General features: G+C 32.0%; 3 protein-coding genes and 1 non-coding gene across 4 annotated transcripts; 2 read left to right on the top strand and 2 right to left on the bottom strand.

Annotated features, from left to right (window-relative positions):
- Positions 1–2,880: 2,880 nt before the first annotated feature.
- On the top strand, positions 2,881–6,578 carry LOC131594951 (GTP 3',8-cyclase, mitochondrial-like). Its single transcript, XM_058867152.1, has 7 exons — positions 2,881–3,052; positions 3,229–3,849; positions 4,160–4,327; positions 4,425–4,616; positions 5,597–5,665; positions 6,056–6,140; positions 6,248–6,578. The coding sequence occupies exons 1-6, from the start codon at positions 2,984–2,986 to the stop codon at positions 6,137–6,139; spliced, it is 1,203 nt and encodes a 400-aa protein (XP_058723135.1). The 5' UTR covers positions 2,881–2,983; the 3' UTR covers position 6,140; positions 6,248–6,578.
- A 1,639-nt stretch (positions 6,579–8,217) lies between these two features.
- Positions 8,218–8,881, bottom strand: LOC131599296 (VQ motif-containing protein 25-like). Its single transcript, XM_058871703.1, has one exon. The coding sequence runs from the start codon at positions 8,833–8,835 to the stop codon at positions 8,389–8,391; it is 447 nt and encodes a 148-aa protein (XP_058727686.1). The 5' UTR covers positions 8,836–8,881; the 3' UTR covers positions 8,218–8,388.
- Positions 8,882–17,665: 8,784 nt separating this feature from the next.
- On the bottom strand, positions 17,666–20,679 carry LOC131594950 (uncharacterized). The gene is made up of 2 exons (XM_058867151.1): positions 19,735–20,679; positions 17,666–17,917 (listed from the first exon to the last, which is right to left on the bottom strand). The coding sequence occupies exon 1, from the start codon at positions 20,466–20,468 to the stop codon at positions 19,752–19,754; it is 717 nt and encodes a 238-aa protein (XP_058723134.1). The 5' UTR covers positions 20,469–20,679; the 3' UTR covers positions 17,666–17,917; positions 19,735–19,751.
- An 88-nt stretch (positions 20,680–20,767) lies between these two features.
- TRNAS-GCU (transfer RNA serine (anticodon GCU)) lies at positions 20,768–20,849 on the top strand. The gene has a single exon. It is a non-coding gene; the product is annotated as a tRNA-Ser (tRNA).
- Positions 20,850–21,164: the final 315 nt, after the last annotated feature.

The raw sequence follows: 21,164 nt of genomic DNA, 5'->3' as shown, positions 1-21,164 counted from the left end.
AGACAGAACAACCTAAGTCCACACCACCAAGTCATGCAACACAACCTCTTTTAATCCAACTATGATTGTGTTTATCATTTCTTGTACACCTTTTTTAGTACTATTTGTATACATTTTTTTGTATAGTGTTTGTGTACATCTTATGTAACAACAATTAGGTTTAATGCCACATTTTGTAACAAGATTCTGATCATGTTCAATTCGTTTTTTATATGAAATTTTGTAGTTCTATTAATCTAAAATGTTATGAAATTTTTGTTTGATCAATAATATATTACAAAGACATTTTATTCATAGTTTGTATATCATATTTGATCTCTTTATTGTATTTAAGATTTCAATTTAGTCTCTTAACTAATAAATATTATATTTTGAATCTCTTAACTAACACATTTTCATCTCAAGGTTTATGTAATGTCATTTTACTCAACCCAATTTATAGCACAGTTCATAGTAGTGTTTTATACTTGAATTTTATAATTGTTTCCTTATAAGAGTTTTACTCAACACAATTTGTTTTTATTAATCAATTTCATTAAACCAACATAACTATTACATAAATTTCTCATGACGATAAAACAAACACAACTTTTACATAATAATCACATGGCCTTAAACCAACGGAAAAAGATCATCTCATGCACTTTCCTTGCAGCCATCCCTCTTGCCCTTCAACTAATAAATTGGAATTAATGCTTCAAAAATAAAAAATCATTTAGATTAATGGTTAAGATAAGAGCTGAATAGAAAACACCAAAAAAATACAAGGGAGAGGATCTAGATCCTTAAACCAACACAACCAATAAACTAACCATATTTGAAAAACATCGTTAACATAACTATATTCAACCCTAAACTAAAAAACCAGCACCATTGACATTTTTAACATTCCTCTTGTGTGGACAACCTTACTCTTCAATTTGATTTTTTTCTTTTTCCTTTCAATCTTCAAACCCCTTTCAATAACAATTTCATCACATAACCAGTTGAAGAAATTATAAGCCTTTTCCATGTAATTTATGTAATTTTTACCATCCAAAAACTTTTTCCAATGTTCACAATATTCATGTCTGTCACTGTACGAAGAACACACTCTTGAAAAAAAAACTCTCTCCTCCTGTTTCTTCCAGGTACAGATTCAATTGTCCTAAAACTTTGGTTGTTTGAATTGAAGCACACTTGGAAAGCTTTGACATTGAAGAGAAATTTTGAAGAAGGTGAATGTTGAAGAATAACCCTTAGAAAATGCAAGAAACATATAAACAATCACAACTATCCTAAATGAAGCTTAGTATATATTTATAAGACATTTGCTTACTCACTATTTTAAATTTTGTCGTGTTGTCTTGCCACATCATCACAAGTTAACATTTTTTCAACATTTAATAGAAATGATTAAGTTGGCTAACATGACTGTTTTTAAGAAATTAATATATTATATTTATTAGATAAGAAAATAAAATGAAATCTAAAATTAAGTTAAGAATCTACGTGACTAATTAAACCTAATTTTATCTTTAGATTGAATGAATTATTCTCTCAAAACCAATTTAAATTGCACCGTAAATGAAGGTTCAATGAAACACAAGAAAAAGAGGTTTGAATTGGTTTCATGATAAAAACTTTTTCGATCATCCAAGTACAAACAAAACATAAGAAACAAAGATAAATAACACCAGATATTTTATTCTAGTTCATTATAAATTAGGTTACTTCCAGTCCACTTACCAAGGTGATTTCGCCTTATCAACAAGGACATAATCCAATAATCAATTCTTTGATTACAACGACAAAGACTATTCATCAATGTCTTCTCAAGGATTCTGACTATACCCTAATCCCTCATGAAAATCAACTCAAAGACAAAGTGTCAATGACATCTCGAGTATTCTGACAAAACTAGTCACTCAAAGAACTTTAACCAACTGGTTAAATATAATGTTTGTGTGTATGCATAATTTCTTCTACAAAAGAAGATTACATATATTTAATCTTTAAAAGGCAACACTTTAGATGATTTGAAATGTAAAGCTTTTAAGTGTTTCTCTATTTGTTGTTCTTGAAGATCTTCTTAATAGTTCCTCTTTTTTTCTTAATATTCTTTTTGCTTCCATTTGCATCGTGTTAGCTTGTTTCTTTAGTTTCATGTATTTCTTTGTTGTACATCTTTACTGATCTTCTTAATTTCTTTTTCTCAATTGTACATGCTTTCATAAACTCTTGCACACATATTTTCTTCTTCTTGTGTGTATCTTTGTTTGTGCAGCTTCACACACTTTATTTTCATTCTTCCAAGTCATCTTTTTATAGATAAAGAAATAGAATTGTTGGATAATAAAATAATGAGTATCCTAAAAAAATATAGTTGTTAGAGACGCTAGCTAGTACTAGACTAAAGTGGCGCTTACGACACTAGGATAGATGATGGGACGTGTGATGGAAATGGTGGTGCAAAGTAGAATCCTTTATCCAGATTTTTAGAAAAATGGGTAGGATATTGTACTGTAGTCACGTGATTTTTTTTGTCATGATATTCTTATCAGAGTCTTTAGATAAGTACCAATGAAACTTGATCGGAGTTCATAGTTATTATCTTTCTTCATGGTTAAGAATCCGTAAGAGTACAAAATTCTTCTCATTACATTATATAGTTTTTATCATAAAAACTCAAAGATTAATTACCGAAAGACATATTCCAACAACAAACACTCTTATATTAGTTCAAAAACATGGAATTAAATTCCCTACATAAAAGAAAACCTAAGAAAAAAAATGGCATCTAATAAAGTTGGAATAAAACAAATAAAATAAACGAGTGTATAATGTTACATAGAATATAGATATAGATTGAGTCAGCAACCTGAGATTGTGGTTTTGTCCCTTTCAGTGCATTTTTTATCTTCACTTCACACTTCAAACCCATCACGTCAAAACTCTCTCCCTCTCTATCTTCTTCACCTCATTCGCTATTTCTCTATCCATCATGAGACGCTACTTCTCCAAATTCATCCATTCGCCAATTCGATTCATCACATCAAATTCATCTGTTCCGGTAAAAATCTCTCTATCTTTGACTTTCTTTTACCTCTCATGTAACTCACTCAACATATACTTTACCTCAATTGTTCTTCAACTTCAATCAATTTTACTTAGATCTAATCTAAATTGTCATGTTTCTGATAGTTAGTTATATTCATGTTCAAAATTTTGATTGTGAAAATTTGACAGGTGAAATTTGAGACAGGTTCTTATTCTAGTACCAGAATTTGTAATCTTCAATCTTTATTCAAAGGAAAATCTAGTCATTATTCAACAGGAACTTCTGTAAAATCTTGTGATTTGTTATCCGAAGAAAAGCCGAAAGAGAATTCTGTTTCTGATATGTTGGTTGATTCATTTGGAAGGATTCATACTTATTTGAGAATATCATTAACAGAGAGATGTAATTTAAGGTGTAAGTATTGTATGCCAGCTGAAGGTGTGGAGTTAACTCCTACTGATCAGGTTTTAACGAAAGACGAGATTCTGCGAGTGGCTGGTCTGTTTGTGAGTTCTGGTGTGAATAAAATAAGGTTGACGGGTGGTGAGCCGACTGTTAGAAAGGATATTGAAGATATTTGTTTTGAGTTGTCGAGTTTGAAGGGGTTGGAGACATTGTCCATGACTACGAATGGGATTGTGCTTGCGAGAAAACTTCCGAAGCTTAAAGAGTGTGGACTTACTTCTTTGAACATTAGTGTGGATACGCTTGTTCCGGCAAAGTTTGAGCTTATGACGAGACGGAAAGGGCATAATAAAGTAATGGATTCAATTAATGCTGCGGTTGATCTTGGTTATGATCCGGTTAAGGTATATGTTTGGTCTTGTTTCTTTACGTTTTGCACATTTTTCGCTTTGGTCATCATAGTTTTGTTAAATAGTGGCAGGATAGCGCAGGGAAATTTGAACAAATCACAATTGTTTTTGGATACACTATAGAGAAGTGGAATCTGAACGAATCACTGTTGTTCTGCAATATGTTATTTATTGCGATCTGCGGTAGACAATAGTGGATTCACCTCCGTATCAGTAGTTTCCCTTTTGACTAATTCATAAAGGCATTCACGAATTGCTGATTGATACATTTGAATGTGTCTTGTATGTTTCTGTTGCATTCCAGGTCAATTGTGTTGTAATGCGTGGATTCAACGACGATGAAATCTGTGACTTTGTTGAGTTGACGCGTGAAAAGCCAATTAATGTCCGATTCATTGAGTTCATGCCTTTTGATGGAAATGTTTGGAATGTCAAGAAACTTGTACCTTACTCAGAAATGTTGGATACAGTGGTAAGGTAGAATTCGGACTGAAGATCTCTTTTTTATAGTTTTTTTTTTTAACGTTTTCTTATAGTTGAGAACCTTCATAACCGTCATTGTCAAACAGACGAAACAGTTTGCTAGCTTAAAAAGAGTTCGGGATCACCCGACAGAAACGGCCAAGAATTTCACCATAGATGGACATAAAGGAAAAGTTTCATTCATCACATCAATGACTGAACATTTTTGTGCTGGTTGCAATAGATTGCGACTACTGGCCGATGGAAACTTAAAAGTTTGTTTGTTTGGACCTTCAGAGGTATGTTATATTCTAACCGTCATAGTTCAGTATATCATGCACGCCGCTTAAATTTGGTGATCACGATTCTGTTATATTCTTCTTTATGTTTTTTGGTGACTCTGCTTATAGTTGGTGATGATAAAATGGAGAGGCTTTTTGAAATCCAAAAGATATTGAATCTGTATTAGATCACATGGTATTTAAGGCACATAAATGATTTTTATGAGTATAATATGAACTTAAACCTAAGGTAACACTAAAACTTTAAATTGAAGGAGTGCCCGGTGTCTGACACGTATCGACACCGGCACATGCGTTAACATTTAACTATTCCATTTATTCAAATCACTACTAGAGGCAATTTCATGTCAGTGTCTGCGAATGCTTCATAGCTTAAACCTTTAGCATGATAAGTTTTTAAAAAGTGTAGAAAAGATTTGTATTCGTATAGTTAGCTATCCGATTGTTGGGTATGGTTCTGGGTGTTTTCTACTAGCTATTTTTAATTACTTTACAGAATAAAGGAAGATAGAATGGTAGGCTCAGATTGGAACTTTGAACGTGTTATTTCTGTTGTCAATCCTGAATTGTGAATATGATATATTCTAAATTTTGGGAAAGGGAAATGCTATTTCGTAAATTCTTGATTTACGAAAAAAATAAGTTTCACAAATTTATTTGCAAAGTAAGAAATATAAAATACCCTACAGAACATGGATTGGTCAAGTCCATCTTGAAGTTTGTAAGTATATGGTTTTGACAAAAGACATGGAAATTAAGCATGACATTGTCATTTTGTAAATTAAGGGATTAGTCATATAAATCATATCCTTTCCTTGTAGTCATGAAAATGAACTTTTCGCATTTTTAAGCCACAACTTGGGTGGAGTGATGGCTGTTCTGCTTCCTATTAAATATGTATAACACGTTTCATGTGTAACTTTAGAAAAGGATTACTGTGACGGTCTTACATGGGCTTCTTGTCTTGTGCACTGCAGGTAAGCTTAAGAGATCCCATGCGGAATGGTGCAGAGGATCACGAGCTTAGGGAGATAATAAGCGCGGCGGTATGCTCTTCTTGTTATCATTACCAAAATTCAGAATTTCATTATGTTGTTTTAGCAATTTTTTAGCATCTTTGCCAGCACTGGTTATCGTCTTTTAATATGATGATATAGCGATAGAATTATATTTACATGCTATTCTAATACAATTTGACAAACTCATCCCTAAAAAGTGTTTTTGCATTCTACATGGCTGTGTACTTGTCATGGTTTTAAATTGCGGCCGCGGTTGCTGTTACGATGCAGCCGCAATTTTGGTTAAAACCATGATACCTGCCCAGCACAAGTTAACAGTGGATGATATAGTACTTAAAAATTGTTGGGTTTATTTAAGTTATTCTATGAGATTGTGTACTATCATGTCTTTTTAGCTTTGCCTATTGTTTGGTTTAGGTGAAGAGGAAGAAACCTTCACATGCCGGTATGTTTGACATAGCTAAGACAGCGAATCGGCCTATGATACATATTGGTGGATAAGGTTTGGTCATTATTTTTTCTTCTCTTTATAGATTTTTCGCATTCAATCTCTATGAAGATTGGTTCTACAATTTACTAAAGCACAAAATGATTTGTCTGTGATATCAGGTATATATCGTATACTGTTAAAGCTCGCTCATATGGCAAGACACGAGATAAGCCCCAAACAAAAGCTGTCCGAACTAAGCAGTGATCGAGATCTTCGCCAATCTCACTCTACCCGGGGCGATATGTTTTCAAGTGTGAGCACGCATTTTATTGAACATCTGTACTTTTAGCAAAAGTATGAAAGGGTTGAAGAATAATGCCAATCTGGTCATTTATATTTAGATCATGTTGATCTTTCTGAGTGGATAGTTTATTTAAATTTTAAGGTGGCTTCTTGTTGTATTTATATATATGATGAGTTACATAGCAAATTGGAATTTTGATAAGATTTGTAATGCCTGTTATAAATTGATTATATTATCTTTTATGTGTTTGGTGGTTAGTTTTTCTGCCAGAATAGAGACACGCAAAATATCCTATAGGGGGAGAGTGATGTTACATAAAAAAAGATTATATATATAGTCAACTAATGTATTAAAGAGAAAATTGTAGTTATATCTATTGAGAAATACATGTTATAATTGTGCTTCCCATGTTCTGGTGATATAAGAATGATAGAAACCTTAGTTGAAAGAGTTTATTTTATGGAAAACCGTTCAACAAAGCCAGAGATAAAACCAAGTTGTCCTACAAAATTGAAAATTGAGTTTTATAAAATTGATTTTAATAGAATTGAATTTAGCATAATTAATTTAAATCTGTATACATTTATGTTAAAGTGAGTGATTTAAATAACAAATTTTAGTATAAAAATTACGTTTAAATTCAAAAGTTATAAATTTTAATTTAAATTAAATTAATTCTAAAGATTGAATCAGTTTTAAAAAATGAAACACTTAAAATCATTTAAAATACATACGTAGTCTTTCATAGTTTTTCTTCTAAAATTTTCGAAAAACCAACCCACAAATTAGAGAGAAAAAAAGAAATAGAACACATCACAATGCCAATGGATAATTTATGTTGCCGGCTTTGTGAGAAAATACTTTTATTGTTGTTAAATAAATATAAATAAAAGACTTTTGCTATTTAATATATAGACTACTTAAGAGTGTCATGATATGTGGTTTGTCCCTTCACATTTGTATTAGGAGCTGACTTTTTGCCTTCCAAAGTCAAATGTTGTCATAATCTTGAGTAAAACAAAAGTAAACTATACAAACCAAACCTTGACATTACATTTAAGTTTAAAAAAAGCCACTATAGTGGTATCCCATTCATTTAAAAAAAAAAGAAGCCACTATATCTTCCTCATGGAAGTAATTAGATAACATAATTATTTGAGTTAAATATGTTTTTATTTTTATAAATATTTTAAATTTTATTTTTAGTGTTTGTTAAAAAAATTATCTAAAATTTTTTATAAATACAGATTTAGTCCTTGTTATTTTTTAATATTTTGAATATTATTTAATTATCCTTTAACTTTTAAATTTTAGAATAATTTCTTTTCATACATGTTTGTAAAATATTTATTTATCAAATTTTATTATTTTTTAAAATGAGAAGAATTAAATATGAATTTTTAAAATTTTAAAAGATAATGATAAAAGTAATGAAAATTTCGACTTAGAAATCAAGTTTTAAAATTATTTTCAAAAAACTTTTTATAATGTTCTAAACATGTCTGCAAAATAATTATACCAAAATATGTGTATAGTAATTTTGTATGGACTAAAACATACCGCTTTTTTATAAAAATCAAAAATAAAATGTAATAATTTATAAAGATCAAAAACATAATTAACTCTAATAATTTTTATTAGAGTTTTTAACTTAACACGGGAAATTTTGCTACAATTTTCAAAGTAGTTTTAAATAAAATGATAAATATTCGAACAATGAATGTACTTGTAAATTATTTATATTTGTGACTTTTGATTTACTAGCACTGAAGACAAAAAATCTTCTACCAAGAATAGTTAACAAGCTGGTTATCAAATCAACAAATGTACATAAATGCTCATTATATTACTTTAGCATCAAAAGGACCACTTGAAATTACTACACATTCATATATAATTAATTCTCAATCTTCAATAAGCATAATTTTTTTCTGTGATTAATATTTGTAATTAATATCCACACACCAATTAGCAAGATAAATAACAAACAAAACATAAAAAAAAAAAAAAAAAAACTTAATTTTGATTAAGTAGAGGCATAGTACTTAACTCTTCCATAAAACCATCATATTCTGAAAAACCATCTAAGAAACCATTGAATTTTTCATTTGACTTTGATCTTCTCCATATTTCTTCCTCTTCAGTTTCATTCTTCACACTTACCCCATTTTGCAGACTAAGAAAATCTTTCTCATCTTCTCGCACGATCATCGCCTTTTCGAGGTGTAAATCCATTGAATCTTTGGATTTGCTTCTTGCACCTCTCTTTTCATGATCTTCTGGCTTTCCTGTGAGTCTTTGAACAAGCTCTCTGAAATTTGCAACATCAGTTTTTATGATTTCTGGAGCATATATATGAATTATTCGGATTTTCGGCTTCGCTTTTGAAATCATTTGTGAATCTTTGTTAACTCCTAGATTAGAAGATGTTGAGGTTGAATAAAATGTGTGTTGTTTTTTCATGTTTGATTCTGAATGTAACAATATCCTGCAAGAAAACAAAGTACAATTGTATATATGATTCTGTGTTTTGGATAAACAATTCACCAAATTTATAGTCAATGAAATAGTTTAATAAAGAATGCCAAAAAGGGTCCCTCCTATTCAGTTACATATGTAATTTTTGTTTCATTATTTAATTTTTTTTAATAAACAATTTTATAGTCATTTAATAATAGATACAAGCAAGATACAAGTGGCTGAAGTTGTTAAAATCGTGATCTTGCATAAAATCGGGAGAGGATAGTAAAATTATAAAACATAAAATCGTTATCAAAAATCATAAAATATTACTAAAATGAAAAATAAACTATATATTTGAAGTTTTTTTTTTACATTATATTTTGGTAGGAAACTATATTCTAAGAAAAATGGCCTCCATTGAACCGTAACTATTGTGTATCGGTATCTTGTTTTCCTTCTAAGCATATAGTGATGGTGGCGGAAAACGGCCGATCATGGCCAGAATTGACCAATATCATACATAATCAATGGCTTTACGATTTTTTTTCCACAATTTGATTATAACATCGGATTCTACTTAAGATCGAGATTGCCAAATTATAAAACTTTAAGATCTATATCGAGATCTTGACAACCTTAAATACAAGCAGTGCATTGAGATATACATTAATCTTTAACAAAAGCCGATTACTAATTTAAATCTCTATTTGATTCTCGGTTGAGTATGTTTTTAAATGTTATTATCACTAGTCCGTCTAAAAAACACATTAATTTCAATGGCTCATTAATAATTATTTAATGAATGTACTAATCATTAACTAATGGGTCATTAATAATGGAAGCAATTAATGAATGTACTCTCTCCATGATTTATCTCTGATAAAGTGAAGATTTTGAATGTGACAGCATGACCAAAAATGTGTATAAACTCTGAAAGAAGTGGAAAAGGTGTACCCAAAAATTTGCCTAAATAGAATTTCTGTTGTGTTTATGAAAATCAGCTATGCACACGAGAGTTTTGTGTGTCCTAGTTTGCAAATATTCTTGCAGTATACCATGTGCACGTGTGGAAGTGGTGGTCCCTTCTGTTTTGCACGTGAGTAGTAATTAAAGGTTGTGTCAGTCACGGTTACTATCATATGCAATGTGGCCTACATTGTGTTCTAGAGAGAGCTATCAATTGTAATATTTGAATCCTATGATCAAGTACTTGATCTGTTTGTTTAACACCATTTTGACCATGTCATAACTACAATTGAATCCTAAAACATAAATACTTTTACTTGGTTATCAAAATTGACCTAAATCGACAATCGGAGAGATGACACTAATGAGAAGAATGATAGCTCCGATGAAGGATGATATATTTGCAAACATATAAATACTTTTGATTGCTAATTGAAATTGACCAACGATAAGAAAGACGGTGATATTGAGAACATTGATAACCCTATGAAGTACTGACACTTCTAAGAGTTAGGCGTGTCGCGGTGCCCGACACGTGACGGTGTCCGACACTTGTATGACACTCCTAAGACAAGTGTCGGACAAGTCAGACAAGTGTTTCCAAATAAATTATTTATTTTCTTTACTTCAACATTCTTTAAATCGGTGTCTGATCCCTGTTTGACTCTCATACAACATGAGTCATAAAATGTACATAAGTATTTATAAAAGAATTTGTTTTTTTCATTGCTTCCACACATTTTATACATTTTAAAGATAAACCTAACACAAGTGTAAAAAGGTTAAACATGTATTAGGTACAGTGTTTTAAAAACCGGACCGGACCGGCCGGTCGAACCGGGAACCGGCCAGGTAACCGGTCTGGTTCAATAATTGGATCGGATATGCCATCAAACCGGTGGGAACCGGTGAAAACCGGAAAAACCGGAAAACCTGCGGTTTAATTGCTTTTTTTTTTGTTTTTTTTTTAAACTTTTTTTTTATTTTTTTTAAACTTTTTTTTTAAACTTTTTTTTAACATTTCTTTTACACTTTTTTTTTTAACTTTTTTTTTAATATATTTAGTAGTGTATTACTTAAATAGCATCCTCACATAGTTTTTTTCGTTAGTGACAAATTAAAAACTTTATTGTCTATTTGTTATCTTTGATAATAAATTTTCTTAAATAACATCAACATATTGAATTTTATTTGATTTTCTTTTTAGGAAGATCCTATTTTGAATTAAATTTGATACACATTGGAGTTATTTTGTTATAAACTATTCAATTAGATTATGTTGTAATTAGACTTTGTTTAGATTATGTTGTAATTAGACTTTGTTTGCAATTACACTTTGTAATTTTTTACTATTTTATTATGTGTGATACCTTTGTTTAAAATTTGAATTTAAGTTATGAAATTGTGAATCTATGGTATGATATTTTTAAAATTTTAAAAGGTAGTTATATTTTTTTAGAGACTGAATCATCCGGTTCGACCGGTTTTATACCTATATAATGACAAGTCTATTCAATCGAGTTATCCGGTTTAATCCGGTTTAATACGGTTTAATCCGGTTTGGTCGTGCGGTTCGACCAGTGACCCAGTGGTTCGACCGATAAACCAGTGACTCAGTACCCTTACCGGTTCGATGACCTGTCCGGTTTTTAAAACACTGATTAGGTAATGTTATCAATGAAAAATCAAAGATAATAATTTTGTTGAGATATTTTTAACCCTAATATATGGATAAATGAAATTCAAATAATATATATATATATATATATATATATATATATATAGCGATGTCGGTGTCCTATATTTATAATATTATTAGTGTTGGAGTGTCCGTATTGTGTCGTGTTCCGGTACTCGTGTTGGAGTTCATGCTTCATAGTTGATAACTCCTAAGAAAGGTTATATATTTGTTAAAACATAAATATATTTGATTGATTATTGAAAGGAAAATGCTTAACATTACGAAATGTTTTCTACAAGAATAACACGACCCCTTAATTTATAACCACCACCACCCATGATTTATATGGCAAGCACATATTAATTGTTTCTACTTTAATTGTAAAAATGCCACGTACAAATTCTTGCTTTTCGTATGTTGATTCCTTCGTACCATATAGCATAGCTCTTATTGAAATTGACCTAAATCGACAATAGAAGAGATAGACACATGTATAAGAATAATTATAGCTCCAATTAAAAATGATGTTAATCATCTAATTTACGCAAGTGCGTCTCTAAGAACATCTCTATAATATAATGTGTAAAATTTATGTTTAATAGTGAGTCATTTGATCTGAACTAGATCTAAATATAGTCCAAAACAATTGATATTCCAACTGACTTTTTAGATACTTCACCATTAAAAGTTATGAAGAAAAAATTAAAAGTAATGGACAGAATTTCCTTTAACACTAGAAAATCATCAACTGGAAAACCCAAGAACCAAAATGTATTTTGTCCACATTACAAAAAAGAAAGTTTGATGCCATTTTAACAAAATATTATTTCAAATTTAATAAGTAGAGTTTACTCTCGTAGAAATTCACTCTTATATACTGAATACTAATTCAAAATCTTCAATATTTTTTTTATACTCCATAAATTCTATTAATTCCTTTCTCCAAGATTAATTGTGTCATCTGTATATGGTAAAATATTGTAGTGCTAGATTTTGTTTATCTTGAAGCTTTTGAAACCCTCCATTTCTACCGCCATTTAAAACAAAACTTGTTAATCCTTTTTCCATAATAAGGAACATAAATTGAGGCAAAGAATCAATCTCCTTGTCTCGGTTCTTTACTAACTCCAAACTCATATGTTGTGCTTACTTTTATCAAAACAGACATTGTGCTATATAAATCACACGCTCTCATCCCCGTAATTCATCTGTTTGCAAAATTTATTTTCTTAAGCATAAACTCCAAGTATTTTCAACTGATTGAGTTACACATTTTTTTGAGTATTTTTTCCATCATCAGTATTCGGCCTACTGGACTATTTCATCTGATTCGGAGTCAAACTTAATCGGATTTAGGATCAATTATGACATCAAGTGGTTCCAACCTCTTTCCGATTGCAGTTGCGGAGGATCCACTGCTTTAAAAAGCTTGGATTTTGAGTGAAACTATAATAAAAAATATAAACAAACTCATCTAAATGAATGTAAACTTGAAGTCATTTAGGCCAATTTCTTGTCACCTCCATAACTTGAATGTAAACTAATGTTGCGCTAAATCGATAAGTGCATTGGTGCTTGCTTAGCGATTAGACTAGACTTGTCTCGCTTTAAACTCACTTTGCATTCACCAAGAGAATCAACTTGTCTTATTTTTCATTTACCTCTCTTAATTTGTTTGCTCATGCCTCTTGGTACTCATGATTATTTATCTTTCTTTCTGCAAGCATCAGGGAGGAACGTGGTGCAACTCTGGAGGTGCAAACAACATAGAATTATTCTATTTAAATCATGTCACGATTTCATCAAATTGTGACGGGATTTTCCTAAAACTCAGCACGACACATTAGATTATTGAAGCTGAAGCATCGCTTCACGATTCTATCAAATTATTTGCTAAAATTTTATCGTGATCAACGAAGAACATGACACGATCTTAGGATGCAAACAATGAAGAATTGTTTTGTTTAACTTGCGCTGCAACCTCATAAAATTATGGTGTGATTTTCTTAAAACTCATCAGCACACATCAGATTAATGAAGCATCATGCCACGATTCTGTCAAATAAACTTCTTGATCACTTGAGTCTTTGGAGGATGAACCACGACCTTGAACCTCTCAAAATGTTGAATTTCATCAGAGTTTGAAGTAATCTTCAAATTGGAATTGTCCGAAAAAGTTACACCTGCAATGATAGTGAGGAGACAAAATATTCCTAATGAGTTTTTCTATCCTCGAATCTTGCTTGGTTTCTAGCCAACCAAATAACATTGACTGTGTTGATTATGGCAGCAATCACAAACTTGCATCTCGGCTCGAAAGAATAGCCACATTCTTAAGTTCCACAAATGAATTACAAAAGTATAATTGAACATCACATGTTGAGTAGATTCAACTTACTTGTGGAATTTCCCTTGCAGACGACCATGATATCGTATGCATAAAGAACACGGGAGGACACCATTAGGCATCTGGTGATTTGGATGAGCTTGATTTTATTGTCAGAAACCAACCCGAAGAGCCCTCTACTAAGCACATTTTATGATATACAAATCAACATAGGAGGGAAAGAGTCACATTGTTTAACTCCTCTTTGGCAATTGAATGACCTCTCTGTATGCATTGATAGGCATAGACATGGTTGCTGAATGAAGAGTAACATTAATCCAATGAAAAATTTTCTCACTAAACCCAAAATCTTTTAGGACCTTGAGAATGAAACTCCAGTTCAATGTATCAAATACTTTGGAGATGTCTACCTTCTTTTCTAAGTTAACACCATAGACGAATTCACAACACTTCAATGAGATCCATTTACAATAAAAAATGGAGTAACATCAGTAATATTATCTCAAATTCTCAATTGACAAGAAAAGATAGCTAAAAGTGTAAACCAATACATACCTGAAAAATGGCAGAAATAGGAAAATCATCCATACCAGAGCCAAATCAAAACCAAGATCCAAACAGATAATCAAACCATGTTGAGTAACTGAACCAATAGGTGATTTAATAATAGATGAATTTCTTTTCCATTTTGTTTCTTCACTTATCAACAAACTTGTATTGATCATCGAACCGATTAATCATGCAAACCAGGTTGAAAGGTGAGGCCTCACTGCAAAGGAGTTTTCAACTAAAGCAAAAGTTGAATCTCGATTGCGAGCAACAACAATTCTATTCGCATTCATTGCATCATAAAACCCGAACCATTCATAAAACCTTTTATGTTTACATTCTTTGATGCAGAATATTTAGATAGATCGTTATATTTTTATTTGACCGAAGAACCTTTTATGTTTACCTGTTACCGTTTATAAAAAACAGTTCCATAACACAAAAGCGGCTGCAACAAAATGATATAGAAAGTGTCGATACCTTTGTTCCGCACTAAAACTAGAGATGATCGGAAAGAGTGAATACACAGTTTGTTACTGTGGTTTGCAGCTTCTAATGCGGTAGAAAAGAGATTGATTTGTAAATTAATACTTCAACGCTTTAGTCAGTAAGAAAAATGAGAAGTGAAATTTGAATGAAAAAGGATTTGAATACTTGAGAAATGACGTGCTCTCTTTTTTAACTAGAAGACTTGGTTCGCAACCGAACGCGTGCGATGAGGGGGCGTTATGCAGTTTACCATCGGATCAATCTGGACGGTTAGGATAGAGCACGCGAGAGAGATTTCATGCTTGGTGGGAAAAAGAAACCTACGTGTTCTGCGCCAATTATCAAAACTTTAATCATTTTTGGACTTCCACGCCTTTGGGCCTTATGAGCGGTCCGGAACAATCTTTATTCACGGTTTTAGGATAAAAAAGAAATTGTGGTTAATTTTCCCCTATCACTATGAATATTGCAACACTCAAACCGAGTGAAATTGCGAAAGTCTTTACTATATTGCAACATAAAACATGTGTGTTACAGTTTCAGGCCAAAATGTTAATTAAATATAACTTTAAACTATTATTACAGTTCCACCTATCAATTTGTACATTCACCCTCTGGTTTTACTTCTTGAAAATTTGCATGAAAAAGTATTAGGCTAAGATTTTGCCAACACAAATAACTCGACCTGTATAGTACTTGGGCTTTTCAACAATGTGCATTTTCAAAATTAATAAAATCACATATCGCCAAATACCAATAAGTTACGTATATGTGTAGTGATATACAACTTTGCAAGTTGCATATTCAATTCTAACAAGCAACCGTATGGACCACAATCATTGAGTTCTCAATGAAAATTAAATATCAATCCAATTCCATTCATAAATATATTACATCCTAGTTTATTTTGTAAAAATAAAAAACAAAATGAATAAAAGAATTTAACACCCCAAATCAATAATTGAGCTATTACTGTTTAACTAATTTTGTAATAGCCTCTCTACACTCACAATAAATAAATAATTTACAAATTTTTCATGATACAATACTGATTTTAATTTTGAGTAGCTTGTGATTGAGGACTCTTTGTAGAAGGAGAATTTACAGAAGGAGAAGGTTCTCCTTCTGGGGGAAAATCGGAAAGCAAAGCTAACATCCGGCGAATACTGAGGGAACGCGCCGGCCTGAAGCTGTTTGATCTCTTGATATCTTTGGAGAATATGTTTGATGAATTTGAAAGGATAAGGTACACCAAAGCTTGGACTAGGAAAAACACAACCACCTTAACCAACATGTCACCTAAGGAACTATCCATCTTTTGAACAAATTTATGTGAACACAAATGAATGTAACAAACTATACCTTTAACGAATACTTGAAGAAATCTATGTATGAAAGCAAGGTAGAACGAGAGAAATGTTTTGATGATGAAATGAGTATTGTTGAATTGAAATAATTTGCATGGAGAAGTCCTTTTTATAGATGTTTATAGATAGAAGCACATGTTGGACCAAAGTTTGGAAAAGTAAGGAAATGATTAAATTATTATTGCATGAGGTTTTGACTTGTTAATTTCACGTTGGGATTGAGGTGGAAGCTTCAATGTTATCCAGAAGGGTGCTAAAATTGTAGACGTGTCAAGATTTTAGTGGCTATGATGAAATGCAATTTTAATTTTACAAGGGAGAAATAATTGAACGAGTTGGATTGCCTTGTTGTTGACAAGTTAGAAGAAGTTAGAAGGAACTTTCCTAGGAGTATAATGTTGGTCAATTTGGCGTCACGGAATTGAAGGTGCTGACTCATTGTTTTAATCTACTTGGTCTCATATAGCACCTTAAGATTATTGTATTTACTAGTAATTGATTTACTAGTAATTGATTATTTGATATATGGAAATTAAGACATTTCTAATTTGCTTAGCCATCGCATGACAAAATAAAATTTGTTGTCATGTGTGATAGTGACACCTATGGTAATTAAATAACCTTGGGGGTCAATAGAACAAACAAATTGAATGAATAATTGAGTTATATTAGTAGTACTTTTTATTTTACCTATGCTTTGTGAGACTTAATCAACTACTTTATGTGCAGTTGGTTAAAGGTATATTTTTTTATAAGTAGTTGGTTAGAGGTTGTTAATTTAACTGTTTAGAGCTAATTAAGCCATAAAGTGGATGGTAGAAAATGTATTTTAATGACTTAGCCATCATTAATCATTATACTTTTAATGTCCTATAATGTAAAATTCTTTGCAAAAATCAAATATGGATTTCCAATTAAGTTAATTAAGTTGATTGAAAGAAACAAATAACGTGACTTTTACTACACGAGTAGAGATCCATCAGAATGATCTGATTCTGTTATTGATAGTGAGTAATAATGACCATACGTGTCATACAATTATGAAATTGGCGGCCAGGTTCTCAAGTGAACCATTTTGGCTGGATTGGAAACTTCTTTATTAAGAAAATTAAACCATTCAAAATGCCTTATGGGGGACGTCACGGCATAAAGTTAATTCAGGTAGAGCGATTATTTAAAAAATCTAGCTAAAGAATTCTGCAAATCCCACCAGTCAAGTTAATTCAGACACAACAATGTATTAAGGCTCTTGCATTATACACAGCAAAACTCAGATGATACAATCTGTCAACAATCCTGTCAACAATCCCGCACAAACATCAGCAATGTAATATTGGCAGGAAGTAATATCATCTAATTTAAAGAAAAAAAACAGCTAACAAAATGTTTCGGTAGAAAAAATCCACTTCAGCGATACAGACAGAACATAAATAGGAGCTGAATACTACAATGATTTTATTGACTAAGATGGATGAGAATTTGGTCTAAGAGAGTCCAGTTTCAAGGACCGACATACAGAGTGAAAAAGGGGAAGAGAAATGCACAGCACTTGTGCATTGCATCAATTTATTGTATTTCTAGCTATAACACTAGAAGAAGCATAATCGTCGGTGCAGATTTACACTTGATAAGACGATCTTCTATGGTGATACAACTTCAATATTCTTTTAGTACACTATATACCTGCAATTGAATATCAGAAATGGATTGGACAATATTAGTTCACAACTAAAAGAATAGAATATGGATGACTAGTAAAAGTGACACTATTGGAGTAGGCATATAAGACATTCATACTAACTATTCTGCAGAAAATATTAAATAGCCATAATGGCCCAACCAAATAACTAATATATAACATAAATAACATGGAACAGACAATGCATATTACATTCTATTATATCTTCTAAAATCGGTTGTGGTGTCCTACCCTTCTCCAGCACAATTAATATTTCAACAAAATGAAGTAAGGTTCAATGTTTCCACCTAACAATTAAACATAAAATCTAGTCATTTTTAAGGCAAAAATACAACATAGCGAGAGGAGCCTCACACCTGATGACCCTACCCAGCTACCAACTGAGCTGGCTTAACAAGACCAATTAGAAGTGAAGTGATTATATTTGCATACATATTTGGATAGTTTTAATTAAAATTGTCTTTAAGCTATAATTACTAAAATGGTATTAATAAATATATAAATATATATTATTTATTTTTGTTTTAATTATATTATTATACTTTATGTTAATTTATTTATTAAAATATTATTAAATGGACCTTTGGAGCCCAATCTCTCTTCTCTTTTAACCTAGAGATAAAAGATTTTACTGCTCAACACGAGAGGATGATTAAGGCTAAGAAAGATGAAATCAAATCTCCTTGTTTCAATTGCAACTTGTGATTTCAAATGAAAACACTGCAGCAATTTTTGTTTTACGAATCTTTTTATCGCTCTTTATTTTAAGTTTAATTTGTAATGTTTTTCTCCCTTCCTTTCTCAACTTTCAACGCTGAAGTAGATTTTTCTTGGACTATCAAAAGTTATTGGAATCCAAAATGGTGGCATGACATAGAGCACAAAGGGGGTACCTGATTCCTTTTATTAAAGGTAAAAGTTGAGAAACTAGAATATATCATACGTTTTTAATGGAGAATAGATTCAATAATAAGTGAAAAGTTACACATAGTTGCTTATATCTGAATCAATCAAGGATAGAAAATCGATTTCAAAACCAAGAGTCAAACAACCTTCTAAATCAGGCAATTAGCTTTTTACCTCTACAACATTCGTTGTATTCTCTACAATGTGTAACCAAACATGTACTAAGTCTATAAGCACATCTTCTCTCATCAAAATATTGAACAAAACTAAACAGACCTTAACTTAATGGAGTTATCATGTACTCCTGTTTACAGAAAGTGGGAGCAAGAAACTCAAAAATTACTCTCAATATCACTTCCATGAACAAGTTCAAGTTAAAAGAGAAGCAAAGAATAACTCTGTTTAAAATTTCACTATCCACTCATGAATCTAGCATTCTTAAACATCAACCTACAAAAAGCATTAACAACATCAAAATCTACAATATATAGTTACAAACTATCCACCAGAGACCATTTTCTATTTCAAAATCTATTATCACACAAAGTGAGTTATCTCCGGCCAAGCAAATTTTCTTCATAAACAAGATTTTGTTAAATATGCACAAGTCTAATACCATTCAAATCAAGAATTTTAAGCTCCGTAGCACCGACACAAGTCTGTCATTGTCCAAAACCGACCGAAGCTGACAATTACGTTTAATTTATTCATTTTTAATCATAATATAAAGAATTGTCATGGACTATGGAATCAACTTTCTTAAATCAATACTATGTAAAACACATACAAACACATTAGCAGACACATACAAACACATCAACAGATTACCACTCTTCAAAGACCAAAATTCTAGATTCACAAATCACAGTGATTCATGACAAAATGATAAACATACCTCAAGGAACTTCAGCATCAAGATCCTCCATCTACATCTCCACCAACTTCACTACTAGCATCATGATTATCACCGCCGCCAGAAGCATTAGAATGAAGAAGTTCATGCCGGGAAGCAATGTAATTGAGAGTCATTCTCAGGCCATAGAAATCATCCTCCGACAACTCCGACATCCGCGCCATCATCTCCCTCATCATATCAGCACCATTGACATCTTCCTCATCATCTTCGTCATTTTCATCTTCATCTTCATCTTCTGAGATTCTGAATCGACAGAGAGGACAAGAAGATCGAAGACGAAGCCATGGAGTAATACAATCGGAGTGGTAAAGATGATCACAAGGAAGCTGTTTCGCTTCTTCGTCAACGGAAATAGCATCCTTACAAACCGCGCATAAAACGACGCCGTTTGGATCGAGTAAAGAAAGAAGAGTTTCTGTAACGGTTATTATAGGAATTATTGTTTCTGTTCGGGTTTTAGATGGAGGAGGTGCGAGTAGTAAAAGCGCGTCTTGGAAAACGACGTCGAAGAGGGAGGAAGAAGGGAGAAACGAATCGGCGTCGTTTTGGGAGAAAGGGGAGTCCATGAGTTCGAGGAAATGGGTGTGACATTGAGGGCAGAGGAGAGGAGAGGGAGAGGAGGAGGAAGTGAGGGAGACGCTCATGTCGCATTCGTGGCACCAGTAGGTTTTGAGTTCGAGTGGCGGCGGCGTTGGTGGTGGAGCCGTCGTCATGGCGGTGGAGTAGGTTGGAGTTGAATTGAAAGGATTGTGAATGTGTGTGCGTCGGTGAGGGAAGTGTGAGGAATGGAAAGTGGAGATTAAGAAAGAGAGATAAAATGGGACCCACAGGCACCGAAGGTGTTGGCATCAGTGGGTGGTTCGTTTATCGCTTTTTTTGTTTGCTTTCATTTGGTACGTTCTGTAACTGCAATGAGAGAGAGAAAGAGAAAGATCAACTTAACTTCTCTACTGTTTATTTTACAGTTTTTATTATAATTTTAATTTTGATACTAGTTTCGAGAATCAACAACGTCGCTTTGGCCGAGTGGTTAAGGCGTGTGCCTGCTAAGTACATGGGGTTTCCCCGCGAGAGTTCGAATCTCTCAGGCGACGAATCGTTTTTTTTATTTTGCTTCATTTTGTTTAGTTTCTGCAGTACGTTATTCAAATCTGTGCCAGAAAAGTCAGGGACAATTAATTCATTGAATGAAATGAACAAAAATGAATAGGTTCAGTGCACGCATTGCAGCATTTATTTTTAGGCTTGACAGAGTATTTAATGTTTATAAATAGAGTACTCTATATTTGTATTATTTTATTTTAGTTTATATTAAATTAAACTATGAGTCGTACGGAATACGGATACCACAATTTAATTTTGGATGGAGATAATATTTTTTTAGCTTGAGTTATTTTAATTGACTAATT

Source organism: Vicia villosa, linkage group LG4 (genome assembly GCF_029867415.1).
Source record: "Vicia villosa cultivar HV-30 ecotype Madison, WI linkage group LG4, Vvil1.0, whole genome shotgun sequence".
NCBI classification, from domain to species: Eukaryota; Viridiplantae; Streptophyta; class Magnoliopsida; order Fabales; family Fabaceae; genus Vicia; species Vicia villosa.
This window is presented reverse-complemented; position numbering and strand designations above follow the sequence as displayed.